General features: G+C 39.0%; 1 protein-coding gene across 2 annotated transcripts; it reads left to right on the forward strand.

Annotated features, from left to right (window-relative positions):
• The first annotated feature begins 1 nt into the window (after window position 1).
• RNF168 (ring finger protein 168) lies at window positions 2-22218 on the forward strand. Of its 2 annotated transcripts, XM_081571547.1 has the most exons (9): window positions 2-362; window positions 689-1025; window positions 4592-4668; window positions 7408-7587; window positions 10339-10460; window positions 15120-15201; window positions 17602-18508; window positions 19565-19639; window positions 21437-22218. In XM_081571547.1, exons 2-8 carry the CDS (start codon window positions 725-727, stop codon window positions 19570-19572), a joined length of 1677 nt encoding a protein of 558 aa, XP_081427673.1. In that variant the 5' UTR covers window positions 2-362; window positions 689-724; the 3' UTR covers window positions 19573-19639; window positions 21437-22218. The 2 variants fall into 2 exon arrangements, with proteins under 2 accessions (XP_081427673.1, XP_081427672.1); XM_081571546.1 differs by lacking the exon at window positions 21437-22218 and having other exon boundaries at window positions 17602-20325.
• The last annotated feature ends 1329 nt before the right edge of the window (window positions 22219-23547 follow it).

Raw genomic sequence — 23547 nt, forward strand, 5'->3', positions numbered from 1 at the left:
TGCGCGCGCAGGCCCGGAAGTCCCGTCCGGCGGACTGTTAGCTGTCTGTATCCTTTGTTGATTTTTCTATGGTGGGAGGGGCCGTTTTGGCGGGCAGTCGTGACGCCACTAGCCCTTGGCGGGGTTCTAAGGCACCGCCGCTAAGATGAGGCTTTTTGGCTGACTTTAGAGAGGCAAGAGGTGGGCTCAGAACCCGGGTGAAGCGCGAGCGCGGACCACAGCACCGGTGAAACGGAAGTCCCGCTCCAACGGAGCCCGCGTCCGGTGGGGAGCTGCAGTCTTGCTCGAGCGATGGCCCGAGGGCTGTGCGCCTCGGCGGCCTCCGGCTTGGCTGCCAGGAGCTAAGGGAGCGTCCTCACCTGGTAAGAGGGAGGAGGGGAACTTGGCGCGTGGCTCCGGAGAGCTGGAGCCCACCTTCCGCCCTGCTGCAATGGTTGTTAATGCCTGGGAGCAGCCAAGGTTCATTTGTTTTCTTTCCGGATGTTTATCTTAAACATGGACTGATAGACCGCCTTCCAGGGTCGTACTGTTTACCTGGCCTGTAGAACAAACACCTTTTTTACTTCTAGACATTTGATGCTTTCAGTCTCTGAATTCAGGCAGGCTGCTGGGCATAATATTTAAAACGCAAAACTGTTACTTTGCTTTTTTCCTACTCGGACCGGAAACAAGGTTCTTTCTCTTTCAGGTGTTGATGTTGAATATGCCTTATTAGCATATTAAAATGGCTGTACCCAAAGACGCCATCCCTTCCTTGTTAGAATGTCAGTGCCAGATCTGTGTGGAAATCCTCTTTGAGCCTGTGACGCTGCCTTGTAACCACACGCTCTGTAAACCATGCTTCGAATCGACTGTCGAAAAGGCAAATTTGTGCTGTCCCTTCTGTCGCCGCCGGGTCTCTTCATGGGCTCGGTACCGTACCCGAACGAATTCTCTTGTCAATATGGAACTGTGGGAGATAATTCAAAAACACTATCCAAAGGAATGCAAGCTAAGAGCCTCTGGGCAAGAATCAGAGGAAATTGGTGAGTAAAACCCAGCGCGTTTGTTGTCTAAAAACCAAGATCATTTTGAAAGCCAACCGCCACTAATCCATTTTTTAAAGGATAAAACAGAGAGCCAGTTAGTATTTGTCTAAAATTTTCACAGGTGTTTGGGGTTTTTTGGCCTCAAAATGTCGATTAAGGTCAATGGCAAGATTTTGTTCATTGTTATAATGCCCAGCCTATGTTCACTTGGTATTTGTTCGATTAAAAATGAAAAGAAAAACCCCAAACAAGAATTGCCGGATAGAGTCTTCAGTCATGTGAAAAGTTATATAAATATTCTCAGAGAAACCACAATCGCAGTATAGCAACAGCAGAAGTAAGGAAACTACTGGATTCTTGTGTTAATGTCTTTTTCACTTTCAATGACTTTCTCTAGCTTGCTTGCCTATACATTGCCATTCATTTAATTCTTAAGCTTGCAGGGAGCCTAAAATAGCTTTCTGTGGGCTTCTAGTTCAGCCGTTTTTATTCAAAGGTCCTCCACAATGTGGACTCTTCTTTATGCCCCAAACTGAACACTCGAGCAGCTTGATTATTTATGTGCTCAATAAGTCATGTGATGTTTCTTGTTTAGGCTTTGAATGTGATGCTTAATGCTGTGGTGTACTTACCTTTTTTTGGAATTCTTTTTATTTATTGTCAGTTCAGTTCAGTTCAGTCACTCAGTCATGCCTGACTCTTAGCGACCCCAGGGACTGCAGCACGCCAGGCTTCCCTGTCCATCACAGAACTCCCGAAGCTTGCTCAAACTCATGTCCATCGAGTCAGTGATGCCATCCAACCATCTCATCCTCTGTCGTACCCTCTCCTGCCTTCAATCTTTCCCAGCATCAGGGTCTTTTCTTATGAGTCAGTTCTTCTCATCAGGTGGCCAAAGTATTGGAGTTTCAGCTTCAGCATCAGTCCTTCCAGTGAATATCTAGGACTGATCTCCTATAGGATGGATAGGTTGGATCTCCTTGCAGTCCAAGGGACTCTCAAGAGTCTTCTCCAACACCACAGTTCAAAAGCATCAATTCTCCAGCGCTCAGCTTTCTTTATAGTCCAACTTTCACATCCACACCTGACTACATAGCGTTGACTCTACAGACCTTTATCGGCAAAGTAATGTCTCTACATTTTAATATGCTGTCTAGGTTGGTCATAGCTTTTCTTAATTTGCCATTTTAACCATTTTTAAGTGCACACGGTAGTGTTAATTACATTCACAGTGTTTTGCAACCATCACTACTATGTTTCCAAAACTTTTTCATCACTCCAGACAGACTCTTTAACCATTAAGCTGTGACTCCCATTCTCCCCCTCCCCCTTTCCAGAGTTCTCTGTGAATTTGCTTGGTTTTTTTAATCTCTATGAAGCCCTAGTTAAACACACACACCACCTATTTAGCAGAATTAAACATCATAGACATCATTTACCACAGAATTAGCTCATAAAATGTTCCCATAAACCCCAAAAGATACCAGATCAAATCATCAAAATCAGATATCCGTGGTATAAGCAGAAGGAAGCATCTGGGCTGTTTGATGGATCTGAGAACAAAAGAACTTCAGAATAAGCAACAGGTATTCATTGGGAAGGGCTTCCCAAGTGCCTGGGCAGTAAAGAATCCACCTGCCAATGCAGGAGATGCAGTTTCAATCCCTGGATCAGAAAGATCCCCTGGAGAAGGAAATGGCAACCCACTCCAGTGTTCTTGCCTGGGAAATCCCATAAACAGAGGAGCCTGGCGGGCTACAGTCCATGGGGTCCCCCAAAAAATTAGACACAACTTAGCGATTCAACAACAGCAACAAAGATAATATAAGTGTATTCATAAAATATGTGATCTGTTGTGTCTGGCTTCTTTCACTTAGCATAATGTTTCCAAGGTTCATACAAGGTTCTATTATATTAGTACTTCATTCCTTTTTAGGGCTGAATAATTTTTATGTATATTTTTTTTCATTTATTCATTGATGAACATTTGGATAGTTTTCACCTTTTGGCTGTTTGAATGGGTGCTGATATGAATACTCATGTGCAAGTATTTGTTTGAATATGTTTTAATTTTTCGTGTATATAGGAGTGGAGTTGCTGGATCATATGGTAATTCTATGTTTAGCCTTTTGAGAAACTGCCAAACTTTCACAGATCTGCATCATTTTACATTCCCTTCACGATGTGTAATGGTTTCAATTTCTGTACATCCTAACCAACACTAGTTCTTTTCTGCTTTTTTCATTTTTTATAGCCATCCTAGGAGGTGTTAACTGGTATCTTAGTGTGTTTTTTAAATTGTGGTAAAGTATACATTACAAAATTTACCATTTTAACCATTTTTAGATGTGCAGTTCAGGGCATTGAGTACATTCACATAGGTGTGCGATTATCACCATCATCCCTTTCCAGAACTTTTTCATCTTCAAAAACTGAAACTCGATACCCATTAAACAATAATTCCTCAGTTCCTCTCCATCCAGCTCTTGGCTACCACCGTTACTTCCTGTCTCTTTGATTTAACTACTTTATTTACCTCATATAAGTAGAATCATAGTAGCTATTTGTAGCTTTTTTTTTCCCTTCCCTCCTTTTCTCTTTTTCTCCTCTCTCTCTTTTTCCCAGTATGGGCAATTTGGCGACTTCATTAAAAAAAATAATCCAAGTATAATTACCTTACAATATTATATTAGGTTCACTATTTCACAACAGTGATTCAGTAATTTTACATAGTACAAAATGATCACCACCTTCTTTCACTTAACATAAAGTCAGACTTTATGTTGTAGCATGTGAGTGAATTTCATTTCTTTTTATGGCTAATATTTCATTGTATGTGTTTACCATGTTTGTTTATCCTTTCATCTGTCAATGGGTCATTGGGTTACTTCCATCTTTGGCTTCCACCTTTTGGCTATTGTGAATTAACATTGGTGTACAAATGTCTGTGTCCCTGCTTTCAACTCTTTTGAGTATGTACCCGAAAAGAAATTGCTGGATCATGTGGCAACTCTATGTTTAATTTTTTGAGGAACTGCTGTATTCTTCCGTAACAGCTATACAATCTTAAATACTCCCACCAGCAAGCGCAAGAGTTCCTTTTTGTATCTTTGTTAGCATTTGCTACTTTCTGGTTTTATTTTCTTTGTTTGATGGGGTAGGGGGAAGATGCTGTCTCATTGTGGTTTTGATTTATATTTCCCTAATGACTAGTGATGGTGAGCATCTTTTCATGTGCTTGCTGGACATTTGTATATATGTTATTTGGAGAACTATCTGTTCGCTATTATTGTGGCATTGCTTTTTTAAAATTCCTTTACTGTTATTTTAATAGCTTCTAGAGAAAGAGCTAAGTATACATATTTGTGTGTCATTTTCTGGTTTTGAACCAGAAAACCTCTGGCCTTTTTTAAAATGGAATTCCATATTGCTATAGCTGTTAATAATTGTACACTTATTTTAATTTTGCATTTTATATTAACATGGGTTTAATGGAAGCTCAAAGCTAGCTATAGAATTCTGTAATTGCCTATAATGTAATTTTCTCTCTTGATCTGAAACAGTTGATGACTATCAGCCAGTCCGCTTATTAAGTAAACCTGGGGAATTAAGAAGAGAATATGAAGAGGAGATAAGCAAGGTAGGTCCTAAATAGTTCTTTTTTGGAAAAATTTTCTGCTGTGTTTTTGCATACAGTTTTATGTGCCTATATAAATAAATAGTATATACTGAAATGTTAATGATTTTAAGATAGTTTATAAAGGCTTCAGGTTTGTTTTTTTTTTAATGTGGACCATTTTTTAAAGTCTTCATTGAAAGACTTACAGTATTGTTTCTGTTTTGTTTCGCTTTTTGGCTGCAAGTCATGTGGGATCTTAGCTTCCTGACCAGGGGCTCAAAGCCTCACCCTCTGCTTTGGAAGGCAAAGTCTTAATCTCTGGACCTCTAGGGACATCCCAAAGCTCCAGTTTTTACACGTGTTCAAAACAGTTAAAATTAGCTTTAGTTTATTTATGTGTTTGGTGCTCTTCCTATGTGATAGTGATCTGTAAGCATTTAAGTGTGAAGGAGATTTTTTAAATTTCCCTGAAGCTTTAAGCATAAAGGATGGGAAAAGGGTGGTAGATTATGGTGTCTTAAGTCCATTTAGGCTCAAAAACACCATAGACTGGGTGAATGAAGCAGCAAACATTGATTTCTCGCAGTTCTGGATCTGGGAAGTAAAAGATTAAGTCACTGATGTTGGGCAAGGGTCTGTTTTCCTGGCTTCTCGACAGCTGCCTTCTCACTGTTCTTACATGGCAAAGAGAGGGAGGGAGGGATGGATCATCTCTCTGTGTCTCTTCTTCTAAGGCTACTAGCCCCTTGGATGAGGACTCCACCCTCATGATCCTATTACCTCCTGAAGGCCCCACCTCTAAATGTCACATTGAGGAGTTAGGGTTCAGTATATGAATTTTAGAGGCACAAACAATGCCTTTAGGTGAGGAAAGCATAAAGGGCTAATTGTGAAGTTGTTTTTCAGTCTTTCAGTCATGTCCGACTCTGACATCATGGACTGCAGCACACCAGGCTTCCCTGTCCTTCACCATCTTCTGGAGCTTGCTCAAACTCATGTCCATTGAGTCAGTGATGCCATCCAACCATCGTCCTCTGTCATCCCCTTCTCCAGCCTTCAATCTTTCGCAGCAACAGGGTCTTTTCCAGTGAGTCGGCTCTTTGCATCAGGTAGCCAAAGTATTGGGAGTTTCAGCTTCAGCATCAGTCCTTCCAATGAATATTCAGGGTTGATTTCCTTTAGGATCGACTGGTTTGATCTCCTTGTTGTCCAAGAGACTCTCAAGCATCTCACCAGCACCACAGTTCAAAAGCATCAGTTCTTTGGTGCTCAGTCTACTTTCTTTGTCAGGTATCTAATTAGGAAAAGAGGGGTCTTTGGATTTCACTAGTACTAGGAGAGCCTTAGTACTCCTCCTAATGTGATTAGTCTACAGCAGTGTTGTCCAATAGAAACATGATGTGGGTTCATACACAGTTGAAAGTTTCCTATTAGCCATATTTTTATTTTTTTAAAAACATGAAATTAATTTATATATATATTGTATCTAAAATATTTTATTATGTAGTCAATATAGAAAGTATTGATTATTCTTATTTAGTCTTCAACTGTGTATTTTGTACTTATAGTACATCTCAATTTGGACTAGTCACATTTCAATGGCCACATATAGCTAGTGGCTACTGTATTAGACCATGTGAGCTCTACAAGAGCTAATAAATAATCATAGTAGTTAATTGTCAGCATATTGTCTAAACAATGTCTTTAAGTAAGGGTTTAAGGAATAATTTAATGTTCACAACAATGTAGTGAGAACAGGTTTTATCAGGATGATTTTGGGTACAGGTGAAAAAAACTGTAATTTATTGAAATTCCAGATATTAGTAGGGACTTAGAGTTGGTTTCATCCAGAGCTCTAGTCCCATTTCTTTGCTGACTTCTGTCGCCTGGCTTCATCCTCAGGCTAATAGCAAGACAGCAGCACATTTCTGAACCTCAGCTGCATATACAATGATACACAGAGGAAGAAACAGCAGTCTCTTCCAATGACTTTCCTTTAAGAGCAAGAAAACTTAACAAATCTTTCCTCCTGTTTCCTTCACTTGAATTGAATCAAGGACTTATTTTTGAGTCAGGCCCTTTGGATTTTTAAAGTAGTTCTTACATTATTTCTTTCAAGAAGTATAGTTTAAATGCCCACAAGCATGGTCTTAGGTCCAGAAAGCTGAATTTGAGCCTACATTCTGCCACTTACTGAGCTAAGAAAGTTAGATCACTTACTGATCTATTAAAGTTTTTGTGTGTCTTTCCTCATCTGTAGATCATATAATGACCATTGTTGTTTTTTCAGCAACTACTGCACCCCTGCCCACCGTGTTTGGAGATTCATCCCAACTTCAGGGAGAAACCCTGATTAGTTTAATTCAGTTTTTATCATTCCATTCCCTTGCTAGGTTTTGGTTCAGAATCCTTTGCCAAAGTTAGTCTGAACGTGACCTTCTATTACCTAAGGAAAAATATCCCCTAGGAAGTCGTCCAAAACTGTATTATAATGTAATAGAAACTGATAAGGACTGAAACGAGGAGGGATGAGGCTTTGATCAAGGTTTCATTGGACTGACTGGGGAAGCTTCCTAAATGAGATGTCCTGAACTACTTTACAGGAAATCGCCTTTCCCGATTTGGCCTTCATTTGAGGGATTTTAATTCCTGCCAATTTGTTGTTGTTTCTTTTTTTTTTTTTTACTATACTTATTAAGAAATATTGCAAGTGTACTCAAAAGTTCAGAGAAGGATTGTTCTTTATTAATGATCTTTAAGGTAGAGGCAGAGCGGCGAGCCTGTGAGGAAGAAGAAAACAAAGCCAGTGAAGAATACATTCAGAGATTACTGGCAGAGGAGGAAGAGGAGGAAAAGAGACAGGCAGAAAAAAGGCACAGAGAAATGGAAGAACAACTGAAAAGTGATGAAGAACTGGCAAGAAGACTAAGCCTTGATATTGTAAGTTTCAAGAAAGAACTTTGAAGTATTTCCATTACTAATGCTTTGTTTGATTTTGAACAGTCTCAAGAGGAAGCATTCACCATAACTGAAACTATTTCTGACATATTTGCTCTACCTAAAGCAAAACTTTTTTGGCATGTTGTTACATACTTAACTCTAATCCAAGTATGTGGTTTCTTGGTTTGTTTGGGGATTTTTTTGTTTAAAATCTTTATTGAATTTGTTAAAATATTGCTTCTGTTATTTTCATGTTTTCTTTTTTTTGCCATGAGGCATGTGGAATCTTAGCTCCTCGACCAGGAATCAAACCCATACCCCCTCGATGGAAAGCTAAGTCTTAACCACTGGACCACTGGGGAAAGTCCCCCAAGTATTCTATGAAAAACTTTTATTTTTTATAAGTAAATTCAGTTATGTAGGAAGCTGTTCAGTGGAAAATGAAAACTCCATTTCCCCCTCCCACTTCTCCACTCTTATTCTTATTCCATTACATCAGGCTCTTTGCCCAAAGGTTAGCACTATTAACAGTTTCTTATAACTTTTTTTTTCACCTAAAAATGATATATGACTCACACTGATTTTTTTTTTCTGACCTTTTTTTTATTCTTTTGCATGTAGGTTTATTTAGTATTTTATGTTCACAAACTTCTCCTTTATCATTTTACCTGTAAATGGGAAATGGCATCAGAGAGCATTGCAGAGGTAACAGATGATCCCCATATCTCAGAGGCTTTCAACCACCCACATTTATGCCTTGCTCATGATTCATGTCAGCTGATTTGGTGGTGTTCCATGTGAAGAGGGAGTCCTCTTTAGGCCATGCCACTCTTGCTGCTAAGTTGCTTCAGTGGTGCCCAACTCTGTGCAACCCCATAGACGGCAGCCCACCAGGCTCTGCCATCCCTGGGATTTTCCAGGCAAGAACACTGGAGTGGGTTGCCATTTCCTTCTCCAATGCACAAAAGTGAAAAGTGAAAGTGAAGTCGCTCAGTTGTGTCCAACTCTTCGTGACCCCATGGACTGCAGCCTACCATGCTCCTCCGTCCGTGGGATTTTGCAGGCAAGAGTACTGGAGTGGGGTGCCATTGCCTTCTCCCATGCCACTCTTACGGAAGAGTAAAGAGAATAAAAGCCAACCGTGCAGTGGCTCCTAACACTTCTGTTTAACCATCATGATAGTTTACATGCCATTTAATAAAGCAAATCACTTGACTTGGTCCAACATCAAGGGGCAGGAAGATTTAGCCTCATAAGAAACTGTTTCCTGACCTTTTCCACTTGATATTTCATAAGAGATTTTTCATATTGCTACATATAGTCTATAATTCTTTTGTAATAGTGGTAAAATTATTCTATCGTATGGATGCCAATCACTTTTTGAAAGGGAAGCACATTAAATTCTTTTTTGTCCATGTTGCGTGGCTTGTAGGATCTTAGTTACCCAGTCAGGGATTGAACCCGTGCCCCCTGCATGGAAGCACGGAGTCTTAAACACTGGACCACCCTAAATTCTTACATAACATATTAAACCTGGATTTTGTTATCTCGCCATGGTTAAAAATTACTGCCTAGGGGACAATGAATTAAGGGAAGGATGATAGAACACGTACTGTAAGACCAAAGGATACAGTGAAACCCGGTGATTTGAAAGAACCTGGCAGAATCACTTGAAGTTCTTTTAAAATACAAAATCTCTGGGGATGGTATTTAGGGAATACCACTCCCCTCTAGGGATGTGTGTGCAGGTTTGAGAGCCTCTAAAAACAATTCTGCTTTCAAACAACAGATAACTTAAAATATACTTACCAAAGTAAAGTATATCCAGAATTGATTTCTCCCCCCATTTTTTGAGAGGTTTGCCATTCATAATATAACTAAGTTTTAGAATGTACACCCTTTTTAAAATTATATTTCCTTTTAAAATTTAAGTGGAATAGCTTCAGAACTTTACACAATTGAGAAATTAAGTAAAGACATAGACCATGGAACTTCCCTGGCAGTTCAATGGTTATAACTCAGCACTTTCACTGACATGGCCCTGGGTTCAATCCTTGATTGGGGAACTAAGATCCTGCTAGCTGAGCAGCAAGGCCAAAAAAAAAAAGACCAATAGAATAACAAATGGGATAGGAAAGAAAATATATCAAAGAGGAAACGCTGGGGTCAACTTTGTCTTTCAAGAATTATTCTAATTCTTGTTTTCACATGGGATTATAAGAGCAGATCTGTTGATATTTTAGAATAAAAGTTTGGTGGTTCAAGGCCAAATGTCAACCACCACCAAGTATGTTAATTTTTCCTATGATATAGTAGGAAACTTATGGGTCTGTCATGAGATAGAAAGTAAATATTCATGCTGTTTATTGGTATGCCCTTAAATTCCCAAATTAAATTATTTTACATAAAATAACTTTTATTCCAGGTATAGCCCCAGCTTTTTCAATTTTCCCTTATAGGTTAAAGTAGTTATAAATATATGAAATTATTCATTAGAAAAAAATGATCAGTTAATTAGATTAGTATCATCATGTTCTTTGTGTTTATCTAACATAGGGTAATAATGCAATTTAGACCAACTTAGATAAACTTAATCTTGTTTATACTAATTTTTGAGATGGTCAGTATTATTTCACAGGATATATAGAATTTAAGCACAATGAGCATAATTCCTGAAAAATTCTATTGTGGATTCTGAGTTAATAGCTTATTTTATTTTAAAATTGTTCTATGCTTTTTCTGTTGTCGAAGAACAATTTCTGTGAGGAAAGTGTTTTGGCTTCACCTTTGAATTCCAGAAAATCTGATCCAGTCACAACCAAATCACAAAAGAAAAGTAAGAACAAACAAACAAACACTGGAGATATTCAGAAGTAAGTGAATATAGACTACTGCTCTATCAAAATTTGGCCTGTCAGCTCTGCATGAAAACCCTCCAGATGGTCTGAGATTGATGTAAAGTGAAAATGAGATGCTCACATAGCTTAGATTCCTGGCTAGCATGAAGAGATATGTGAAGCTTTTTTTTATCTTGACTGCTCGGATTTCCATGTTGGTCCCATTTTCTCAAAATCAGTCAGTTGGATTCCTTCTTCTCTTGGTTTAGATTCAAATGAAAAAAAAACTAGTCCAATATAAGGTCATCCTCATTGAAAGAGTTTACAGTTTGGCATCGAGATCTTACCCCACTCTGTTTTTCCCAGTTTATATATTACATTTCTTCCCTACTGTACAAAAAACATGAGTCAGATAGTCAACAGTGGAGTGAATTTACCCATCTTAGCAGCAAGAAGAGTTGATTTTCCCATAGTAATTCATAGTCGAAGAAGTTTATCAACTACAATCTAGACTTCAAAAAATGTAAGGGCTTTTGGTTCAACTAGATAAATATGTGCAAGTAATTTGCCCCCTTCCAAAATTCATAGAAATTTAGGATTTGAGATGGTGGAAATTTGGGACAGGCTCAGTTCAGTTCAGTCACTCAGTTGTGTCCAAATCTTTGTGACCCCATTAATCGCAGCACGCCAGTCTTCCCTGTCCATCACCAACTCCCAGAGTTTACCCAAACCCGTGTCCATCGAGTTGGTGGTGCCATCCAACCATCTCATCCTCTGTCATCCCCTTCTCCTCCTGCCTCCAATCCTTCCCAGCGTTAGGGTCTTTTCCAGTGAGTCAACTCTTCGCATGAGGTGGCCAAAGTACTGGAGTTTCAGCTTCAACATAAGTCCTTCCAATGAACACCCAGGACTGATCTCCTTTAGGATGGACTGGTTGGATCTCCTTGCAGTCCAAGGGACTCTCAAGAGTCTTCTCCAACACCACAGTTCAAAAGCATCAATTCTTCGGCACTCAACTTTCTTTATAGTCCAACTCTCACATCCATACATGACTACTGGAAAAACCATAGCCTTGACCTTTGCTGGCAAAGTAATGTCTCTGCTTTTTAATATGCTATCTAGGTTGGTCATAACTTTCCTTCCAAGGAGTAAGCATCTTTTAATTTCATGGCTGCAGTCACCATCTACAGTGATTTTAGAGCCCCCCAAAAATAAAGTCAGCCACTGTTTCCGTTGTTTCCCCATCTATTTCCCATGAAGTGATGGGACCAGATGCCATGATCTTAGTTTTCTGAATGTTGAGCTTTAAGCCAACTTTTTCACTCTCCTCTTTCACTTTCATCAAGAGGCTTTTTAGTTCCTCTTCACTTTCTGCCATAAGGGTGGTGTCATTTGCATATCTGAGGTTGTTGATATTTTTCCCGGCAATCTTGATTCCAGCTTGTGCTTCTTCCAGCCCAGTGTTTCTCATGATGTACTCTGCATATAAGTTAAATAAGCAGGGTGACAATATACAGCCTTGACATGCTCCTTTTCCTATTTGGAACCAGTCTGTTGTCACATGTCCAGTTCTAACTGTTGCTTCCTGACCTGCATACAGGTTTCTCAAGAGACAGGTCAGGTGGTCTGGTATTCCCATCTCTTTCAGAATTTTCCACAGTTTATTGTGATCCACACAGTCAAAGGCTTTGGCATAGTCAATAAAGCAGAAGTAGATGTTTTTCTGGAAATCTCTTGCTTTTTAGATGATCCAGCGGATGTTGGCGAGTTGATCTCTGGTTCCTCTGCCTTTTCTAAAACCAGCTTGAACATCTGGAAGTTCTCGGTTCACGTATTACTGAAGCCTGGCTTGGAGAATTTTGAGCATTACTTTACTAGCGTGTGAGATGAGTGCAACTGTGCAGTAGTTTGAGCATTCTTTGGCATTGCCTTTCTTTGGGATTGGAATGAAAACTGACCTTTTCTAGTCCTGTGGCCACTGTGTAGTTTTCCAAATTTGCTGGCATACTGAGTGCAGCACTTTCACAGCATCATCTTTCAGGATTTGAAATAGCTCAACTGGAGTTCCATCACCCCCACTAGCTTTGTTCACAGTGATGCTTTCTAACGCCCACTTGACTTCACATTCCAGGATGTCTGACTCTAGGTGAGTGATCACACCATCGTGATTATCTGGGTCATGAAGATCTTTTTTATACAGTTCTTCTGTGTATTCTTGCCACCTCTTCTTAATATCTTCTGCTTCTGTTAGATCCATACCATTTCTGTCCTTTATTGAGCCCATCTTTACCTGAAATGTTCCCTTGGTATCTCTAATTTTCTTGAAGAGATCTCTAGTCTTTCCCATTCTGTTGTTTTCCTCTATTTCTTTGCATTGATCGCTGAGGAAGGCTTTCTTATTTCTCTTTGCTATTCTTTGGAACTCTGCATTCAAATGGAAATATCTTTCCTTTTCTCCTTTGCTTTTTGCTTCTCTTCTTTTCACAGCTATTTATAAGGCCTCCTCAGACAGCCATTTTGCTTTTTTGCATTTCTTTCCCATGAGGATGGTCTTGATCCCTGTCTCCTGTACAGTGTCACAAACCTCTGTCCATAGTTCATCAGGCACTCTGTCTATCAGATCTAGTCCCTTAAATCTATTTCTCATTTCCACTGTATAATAATAAGGGAATTGATTTAGGTCATACCTGAATGGTCTAGTGGTTTTCCCTACTTTCTTCAATTTAAGTCTGAATTTGGCAATAAGGAGTTCATGATCTGAGCCACAGTCAGCTCCCGATCTTGTTTTTGCTGACTATATAGAGCTGCTCCATCTTTGGCTGCAAAGAATATAATCAGTCTGATTTCGGTGTTGACCATCTGGTGATGTCCACGTGTAGAGTCTTCTCTTGTGTTGTTGGAAGAGGGTGTTTGCTATGACCAGTGCATTCTCTTGGCAAAACTCGATTAGCCTTTGCCCTGCTTCATTCTGTACTCCAAGGCCAAATTTGCCTGTTACGCCAGGTGTTTCCTGACTTCCTACTTTTGCATTCTAGTCCCCTATAATGAAAAGGACATCTTTTTTGGGTGTTAGTTCTAAAAAGTCTTGTAGGTCTTCATAGAACCGTTCAGCTTCAGCTTCTTCAGCGTTACTCGTCGGGGCATAGACTTGGATTACTGTGATATTGAACAGTTTGCCTTGGAAATGAACAGAGGTCATTCTGTGACTGGTTTTTGAGATTGCATCCAAGTACTGCATTTCAGACTCTTTTGTTGACCATGATGGCTACTCCATTTCTTCTAAGGGATTCCTGCCCACAGTAGTAGACATAGTGGTCATCTGAGTTAAATCCACCATTCCAGTCCATTTTAGTTCGCTGATTCCTAGAATGTCGACATTCACTCTTGCCATCTCCTGTTTGACCACTTCCAATTTGCCTTGATTCATGGACCTAATATTCCAGGTTCCTATGCAATATTGCTCTTTACAGCATCGGACCCTGCTTCTATCACCAGTCACATCCACAACTGGGTATTGTTTTTGCTTTGGTTCCATCCCTTCATTCTTTCTGGAGTTATTTCTCCACTGATCTCCAGTAGCATATTGGGCACCTACCGACCTGGGGAGTTCCTCTTTCAGTATCCTATCATTTTGCATTTTCATATGTTCATGGGGTTCTCAAGGCAAGAATACTGAAGTGGTTTGCCTTTCCCTTCTCCAGTGGACCACATTCTGCCAGACCTCTCCACCATGACCCTGTCTTGGGTGGCCCCACACGGCATGGCTTAGTTTCATTGAGTTAGACAAGGCTGTGGTCCGTGTGATCAGATTGGCTAGTTTTCTGTGGTTATGGTTTCAGTGTGTCTGCCCTCTGATGCCCTCTTGCAACACCTACTGTCTTACTTGGGTTTCTCTTACCTTGGACATGGGGTGTCTCTTCACGGCTGCTCCAGCAAAGCACAGCCGCTGCTCCTTTCCTTGGACGAGGGGTATCCTCACGGCCGCCCCTCCTGACCTTGAACGTGGAGTAGCTCCTCTTGGCCCTCCTGTGCCCGTGCAGCCACCGCTTCTTGGACTTGGGGTTGTTTGAGAAGCAACTTAGCATGCACACACATAAAGGATATAACTGTCATAAATCTTCATGAATCTAAATATATACTTTGAAATATATAAACATAAAAATTTATCAGAAATACAACAATAAACTGATGCTTAGATACAGATGTGCTCTTAGGCTAACATATTGATAAATCTTTTATGTCTCTAAGCATATAGTTGTTATAAATTTGTATGTAATAAAATCTCTATACCAAAATGGTAAAGAATCTGATCATGGACCATTTTTCAGAGACAAAAAATGTAGAATTTCTGACATTAAAAAAAACCTAACATATTCCTTCTCCTGATTTAAAATGTCATTTCCATTACTTTTAGAAAGACTATACAGTCTTAGGTTGTTTTGATGCCAGGACCTACCTATTTAGATTCTTTTGAGAATTAAGGAATAAAGTCAGGGAGATAAAATAACACTTTTTCTGAGACATCAGCCAAGTAGCAAGCCAGACAGCTTTCAGCATAAATAGGTAATCTGGCTTTATTTCATTGGATACATGCCACTTGTGTTTCAAAGCATTCAAATTTTGGCAAACTTTTAAAATATATATATATATATTTTTTATTGAAGTGTAATTGACTTCAAATTCTTTTTTCTAAAGGTATTTGTCACCTAAATCTCAACTTGGGTCAGCATCACAGTCTGAAGTTGTACAGGAAGACAGAAAAAACTCCATGTCTAAGGTTTGTAGATGCTAAAGATATTCTTGGCTTGGCAAGTTTATTAATGCTATAGATCATTAATACTTGTAGTTTCCTAACTTTTTTTTTAAAAAGTCACTGTAGTAAATGGAATACACTTTCTTAATCATCTTAGTCTCACCTAAACTAGGAGTCAGCAGACTTTTTCTCTAAAAAGCCAGATAGTAAATATTTTAGGCTTTGTGGCCCAGGTGGTCTCGGTCACAACTATTTAGTGATTTGTTTTCACGTGGAAGCATCCAGAATAAAATGTAAACAAATGAGCTTGTTTTTGTTCCAGTAAAACTGTTTACAAAAACAGACACCAGGTTGAATTTTGTCCACGGGCAAAATTTGTAGATCCCTGACCTAGATCATCAGACTCACAAAACTAAATAGGCTACCCCTGGTACCAGCTTCACTTAAAAGATAAGAGAACGAGAAATAAAGCATGCTAGTAGGGCAGCAACAGGCATATCTGTTCAGCAAGAATCCTCACTGCAGAGCTCCTAAGTGATGGCCTGCAAGTGAGACCATGCAGAGGAGTGTAGTCACCACGAAGATTTAGAAGTCCCACGCCCCATAAGAGTCAATTATTTACTGTAACAACTCATGGTGTAGCTTCCAGAGGTCCTGGTAAGGAACACAGCCAGTCAAAGAGTTGTAAGTCATTTACCAAAGCCTTGAACTTTGGCTTCCTGTAGGGGATTAAAGATCCCTCCTAGGTCTCCTGGTATAGATGTAGTTCAACAATAAGGGTCATTTTTATCATAAGCTATGAGGCTTAGTAACACAAGTGACATTACACCTCTATCATATTGCCAGGAAAATAGCACTAGAAAAAGTGAACTGACGCCAAGATCCATGTCCTACATAGAAGTTTTGTTAACCAAAGTTTTGTTAATAGGTTCATAATTTTTTTTCAATTCAAGTAGGTGATTTTATAGTACCTAACACTTAATGGACATTTATATGCCCAAAAATGTATGTATTTTCTTTAATCTTCATCACAACCACCAACTCTGTAAGGTATCCTTGTGTCCAATTATAATTGAGAAAACCAAGGCATGCAGAGGCAAGAAAATTGCTCAGAGTCCTGTGAAAGTGAAAATCACTCAGCCATATCCAACTCTTTGTGACCCCATGGACTGTACAGTCTATGGAATTCTCCAGGCCAGAATACTGGAGTGGGTAGCCATTCCCTTCTCCAGAGGATCTTCCCAACCCAGGGATCTAACCCAGGCCTCCCATATTGCAGGCAGATTCTTTATCAGCTGAGCCACAAAGAGTCCCTTAAGTAGAGGTAATAGTGGGAAATTCAAGTCCAGATAGTCTGGCTTATGCTGGAACTAAAGATTGATGGAAGGAGGCACTGAAGGCTGGGATCCCCCCCCAACCTGATATTAATACAGCAAAAAGTAGTAGGCAACTTAGAATTTGTCCAACCCAGACTACATTGGTTCACAAGAAATGTTATGAGGAACAATAAATGCAAAGCAAAGTAGGTAAAAGAACAGTTAAGATCTTGAACAAGAAATAATTTTTGTCTTGAAGCAAATTCTCACTGAAGCCTTTCTTAAGGCTTTCCCATGGTCAAAAATAATCCTAGATCTTAACTTACCCAAGACCTGTAAGCGAGAAGATTTATACTGGCTAAAGCAAGGGTTCTTAACCTAAGGTCTGTGGGTAGAATCCATAGAGTAAATATGAACCTGGATAGAAGAAAAGGTTTATCTTCTGCCTGACCTCTCATTTTAGTGTTTCCTTTAGTCATGAATATAAGCAGCAAACCATAATATTGTCAACAGTACCTGTGTCTTTGTCACCAATAACATATTACATTTGTTGCAGATCTCTTGAAACATTATTTATACTCATCCTTCCTTCAGTGTTACAAATTATTAGACTTGTCACTAGATCTTATTATTTAATGTATTAATGATATGCATTATTATATCATAAGATTTTAATAATTGTGTTGCAATATAAATTGGTCCCTATGTATTTACTTTTATGTTTTAAAATATTCTCAGAAGAGGTCTGTCAGCTTCACAAAAATGCCAAAACGAGGAGGGTTTGTGACACAAAAAGGGATTAAAAGTTCCTGGGTTGGAGGAAGTTTATAAGATGAGAGGTCAAGTCATGGTGCCAGCTCCTGGCCATATGTAAAACTGGCTTGTGGGTTTTGAGCTGTAGGTTTCATGAGAGTGAAAATGAAGAAATACCTTAAGTTGGCACACAGAATAAAAATACTATTAAGAACTAATATATCTTATTAGTAGTAATAATCAGGTAATTATAGTATATAGTGACAACTCAATTTTGGTGTCAGTGTAATAAGACTTACATGTTATGACTTGATGGTTTCCCTTGGTTCATTCAATCTTTTTCTGTTTTCTACAGGAAACTGACGAGAACAGTGATGTGAAGAGCCCTACATGGCAAGACACAGACATTGAGGAAGATATGCCAACGCTTTCTCCTCAAATATGCCTTGCAGTTCAGGAACAAGGTGCAAAATCTTCAGTGGAGTCACCTATGCCTCAGTTATGTACCAGTGGTGGAGAATGGTGCCTTGAAGGAAAAGTTGAAACAGGACCAAGCAATCATGAAAAAGGGATATGTGTCATAAATCATGAGGAACCTAAAGCCAGAGTTCCCTACTCTGGAGACACTGCCACTAAGCCTTGTGGTGAAACAGAGAGTGGGTGCACTGTATCAGATATGACACAATTCATTAGAAACAACACGGTTGAGACAGAAAATGAAGAGTGTCACCTACCGATCAATAAAGATACCTCCAAAAGAAGAAACCTAGAACCTTTGTCTGAAGTAATCAAAGAGCCATGCTTTTCTGCAAAAAGAAGAAAAATGTTCCCCAGAGCCTCCTCAGACCAAGAGGAAACAGAAATCAACTTTACCCAAAAACTGATAGATTTGGAACATCTACTTTTTGAGAGACATAAGCAAGAAAAGCAGGACAGGTTATTAGCATTACAGCTTCAGAAAGAGGCGGATCAAGAGCAAATGAGGCCAGACCGGCAGAAAGGATCCCCAGATGGGTATCAGTTACGGACTGTGTCCTCACCTCCAGACAAATTACTAAATGGACAGGGAAAGAATTCTAGAGACAGAAACTCCAAAAGACAAACTGAGCTAGAGCAGCCAAAACCTCGGACAGACTCAAAAAATGAAAGTCGGCAGTCTTCTTTTAAGATCCAGTTGAATTGTTCGGTTAATGGAAGAAAGATAGCAAATTCTACTAGAGATAATTGTAATGTACCTAAAACTGCTCATTCCCTACAGCCTAGTAAGTCACAGAAAAGTATTTTTCAGATGTTTCAGAGATTCACAAAGTAATGCTTGTGTAAGAAGAGTATTTTATAATCCAGTAAGGCTGGGTTGGAAGCTTTCTATCATAGGTTCTTTATAAATTTTTCATTAGCTCTGCTCTGTGGACATACTCATTGTCTCTAACTGATTACAGTGGAGAAATATACAAATGTGTTTCTGCTGGACTCAGTGGTAAGCAAGTGTCCCACTCCTTTCCTTTTTCAGTAACTGATGCACTAAGTATAGGTTGACAGTCTTGACAGATATAAAATTGCATTCGCCAACTCCCAGGAAATCTTCAGTTCCGTGCATTTCCCCCAAAATGCATTATTTTATGGCCTTTGAGCCCCTTTTTGTCCTGACTAGTAATCAAAGCAACATTGGTACCAAGTAGCTGAGGGATCCAGGCAGGGATTAGAAGCTGTTTTCTTGCAGCTTTCCCATATATTTGCAGAGCACTTGACATACATCTTCCATAACACTAATTTCCATTTCTGCTTTAATTACTTTAAGTATTACAATATTTTCTTTGACTTAAAATGGGTTGGAGTCAGTGTGAAATCAGAAAAATCGGAGTTTTCTGGAAAATTAAGACTTAGTTGACAAAGGAAACTAGACTCTTGATGCAAAGGAGCTTGTCTTGGGATGAGGCTGAGGGGGGTAGATGGACAGTGTGGGATGATCAGGCGGTTGGATCTAGAATGGAGTAGCAGGTGTAGTCTGGCAGAGTGTTCTTCCTTGTCCTTTCTTTGCTGAATGACACAAGAAACATTTAGGTTTTATAGTTTTACACACCATACTATCTAATCTACTATTCCAGGGGGAAAAAATGGAGTTATGTCACAGTATCCTATATCGTAGAACCTGACTAACCATGTGTTTATTTCCTTGGTTATCATACTGACTTATTTGTGTTTATGGACAAAAATAGAAAGTATGATACTTGGGTTTTGCCCTGTCTTACCCCTGAAAGTTAACTAGGAAGGCAGCAATTTCATTTTATGAAATTTAACTTAAAGATCTTTTCTTTCAGTAGTATGAACAACTTTGAGCAAATAACAGGCTTAACAGCATTTCTGACTGATGTCTAATTAGCCATCCTATTAAGGTAATAACATAATAAAATGTCCTAGAGTTAATAATTGTAGCTTAAATTTATCAGTGCTTTTGGACATTTATTTTTTTTCCTTCAAATTTTGTAACCAAAATTCTGTAATCGGCATTGATGGCATCTCCTTCAATATTGATTAATTATGGGTAGAATCCTGATGCTAACTTAAAATTTAGTTTGTCCTTTCTCAAAAATGATTGTCTCCTGAGTAATGATTGTGCTGAAATGAAGTGTACTTAGAAACTAACCAAATTTGTCTAAAGTAGACTAAAATCTTTTCATCAAAGCAATATTTTTTAAAGACCAATTTTGCTTTACGTTTTAGGGATTCCTCAAATAAAAGTTACACAGTTAAATCTTCCTGGAATAGTCCATGACCAAAAAGGGAGAAAAATAGTATAATGTATTTAGGATTTACATATATAACCACTTATTTGTCTGTGAAAAGTCTTCCTGACTAAAATTGGTTTTAACACAAATTTTAACTTCTTAGTCTTTCTGATACTCCTACCATGTATGCATCTTTGTGAGAAACTGGTAAATATTTTGTGTCATTGGAATGTATTGATTCTTTTCCTTCCATTTTTATGGAAGGGATATGAGAGTGTTTAATTTCTCAAGGAGTGCTAGAACTGTGCAAAGGCTGAGAATCTGAAAATTAAAATAATTATTAAAAATTAAAATGGACTATTACATTTTATCAAAGTTAAAAATTAAAACATGAAAATAAGTTCTGTGTAAAAGCTACCATAAAGGAAAATTGGAAGACATGGAAGACGAGGGAAAAAGTATATACAGTTCACCATGAAAAGCTGATTTCTTTTTATAAAGTGTCTGCCAATACATTAAGAAAAAGACTAACAATTCAAAAGAAAAATTAGAAAAGTTTATGTTCCCAAGAAACAGTTCCCAGGAAAGGAAATATAAATGGCTCTTGAATGTGTGAAAAGATGCATAATATCACTTACACCAATGCTCATATGTTTTTCCATCCTTCATTAGTAAAGATAAAGGTGCTTTTTTGGTTTTGTTTTTATGTGTGTATGGGTTTTGGTGGTTTTTTTTTTTTTCCAGACTTGGCAAAAGTGTAGGGAAATAGGCACTCTTATATGTTGCTGATATGAAGAGAAAATTTTAAAGTCCTGGAGAGGTAACCTTGGCAGTTTACCTCTAGTAATTTCTTACTGTTTTCACATATATGTAGAATGGCATGCACAAAAGATTTTTGTATGGTATTGTTTGTAATAACAAGTTTGAAACAACCTTAAGCATATCAAGAGACAATAAATGATGGTAAAATGGAATACTATACAGCAGTTAAACAAAAAAAGCCCACTTTACTGATATGAAAAGCACTATAAGATATAGAATAAACAAAAAATACAAGTGTAGAATAGTGTGCAACTATTTATCCAAAGAAGAGAAATATATATCTATGTAAGAGAGAGAAAAACAGTATTGTCAGCAGGGAGAGAAACTGGGTGGCTGGGAGACAGAAGTGGAAAAATGACTTTATATGTTTTTATACTTTGAATTTTCAATCATGTTGAATGTATCATCTACTCAAAACTTAAGTGTTCCTAAAATATTATAAGATTAAGGATATGTATGCATCTAAGCCTATACTACTCTACACAGTCCTTTTTTGCCTTTAAATTCTTAAGAATTATAATTTAGGAAGATTTTTCAGTGCAAAAAAAAAGTGAGTTTTCGCAAATAGCATTGTGAATGAATATATTTAGCTTTAATGTACTATTTTTAAGTTATCTGAGAAGCAAAGATTATGCTTTTCAGGTAGCAATGCTGTAGACCTGCAGTCCTGCTGAAGACAATGAGAAGAGCCAGATAAAAGTGTAAATTTTCTTCTTAAAAACATCAGAAAGCTACTGAAACAATGAGGACTAAGTTAGGGGCTAAGATTCTAGAGAGGGGAGACTTGAGAGGTGAACTGATGTTTGCAGCCCCTCTTCCATTTGTAGCATGTGCCTATTCTGAATGCAGAATGAGAATGAGGACTTCTGCTGGTGAACAGGTCTGCTCTACTGGCAGAACTCTTGGCCAGCTCGTGAAGCTGGAGTTATTAGAGACTTGAAGGTCATCAAACACAAGTTCTACTTTCTCATCAAGATAATCCAGTTTTGAAACTGTTAAGAGCAGAAACTAAAAGGCTGAAAACCTCTGAAAAGCAGAGGAGTTGTCATCAGGCTCACACTGCGGATGAGACAAGAACAGAGTTCAGGACCTACCAGGGGAAGGAAGCTTGTTGAACACACCAGAAGCCTCAACTGAAGGCCCCCCATCCCAGGAGCCAAATCTGCACTCTGCGATACTTGTAGGACCTGTGAATAGCTTTAAACAGACTCTTAGAGGGACTTATCTGGTGGTCCAGTGGCTAAGACTCTGTTCCCAACGCGAGGCGCCTGGGTTTGATCCCTGCTCAGGGGACTAGATCCTGCATGCTGCAACTAAGAGTTCACATACCACAACTGAAAGATCTCACATGCTGAAACAAAGTTCCAAGAGCCTGTGTGCTACAACCAAGACCTGGCAGAGCCAAATAAAGAAAGAAAAATAAATACCCAAACTAAATAGCTCTTGGATTCCTTAGTTCACATATAAGGAACTGAACTGTGGAAGTAGTAATTTGTACATGAATTTTGGACCACCAAAACAAGGCGCATGTGGTGCAGGAGGAAAGAAAATAATGTCCTTAACTTGGTCTCTACCTGTATGACATTGGGCAAGCTACTTAATCTCCCTTTCTTAATTTGTAAACAGGAATCAGTGTAACCAAGAGTTGCTATGGAGAATTAAGGGAAGTAATAGAGCAACTGGCACAGGCCCTGACTCAACAAAGAACCTTAAATGATAATGTCTCTCCTCGCTCTCCTCCAGTCCCACTACTCCATCTAATCCCACTTTTGGGAGAGTCACTTATCCAGTGACTTCGTGTACCGTAAGTGCCCATGTATAGCATCCAGTAAAGTGCAGTTGCCTTCTGTCTACTCATGAACACTACTCACCTCTCCCCTACCGGATATATTTTTAGCTCTGTGTCACAAGAGACCCCTGACCATGAGTTTCCCTGTGTTACAGCTCCCAGATCACAAGTGACTTCAGCCTCAGAGGAAACCATTCCTCAAATATCTTGTGGCTTCTTCAAATTCCTATACAAGTTCTATACATTTGGTATGCATGCTGCTGCTGCTAAGTTGCATCAGTCGTGTCCGACTCTGTGCGACCCCATAGACGGCAGCCCACCGGGCTCCCCCATCCCTAGGATTCTCCAGGCAAGAATACTGGAGTGGATTGCCATTTCCTTCTCCAGTGCATGAAAGGGAAAAGTGAAAGTGAAGTTGCTCAGTCGTGTCCGACTCTTAGCGACCCCATAGACTAGCCTACCAGGCTCCTCCGTCCATGGGATTTTCCAGGCAAGAGTACTGGAGTGTGGTGCCATTGCCTTCTCCATTTGGTATGCATAAAGGTGTGTAAAACAAACTGCAGTGGGGAGGTGAACCTCTACTGTTATGTTTACCCATATCTTGATTCCTGTGTGAAGATCTTAATAAATAATCATTACTTTAAATTTTGTCTTTTTTTTTTTTAACCCTTCAATATAAGTTGCCTTGTGGCAGGACTTGGAGCAACATGGACCCTGAATTCTAACTGAGAGGACCCTTCCTTCTCTTACTTGACATTTCACTTTACATTTCTCTTCAACTTGGCTTTTGTGGTCCCAGGCTGCTGCACTTAGGCTCTGTCCGTGAAACTAGTTCAGTCCAGGTTTTCACTCAGTTGGGGATCATAAATTGAGTTTATCCATCGTTTGTATCATTCCTCTGCATCTCTTAAAACCCATAAAAGGTTTGGGTGTCTGTTTTTTACTGCAGGATTAGAATCCCACT

The sequence above is a fragment of the Giraffa tippelskirchi genome, chromosome 2 (assembly GCF_054371585.1).
Source record: "Giraffa tippelskirchi isolate mGirTip1 chromosome 2, T2T-mGirTip1v1.2.pri, whole genome shotgun sequence".
Taxonomy (NCBI): Eukaryota; Metazoa; Chordata; class Mammalia; order Artiodactyla; family Giraffidae; genus Giraffa; species Giraffa tippelskirchi.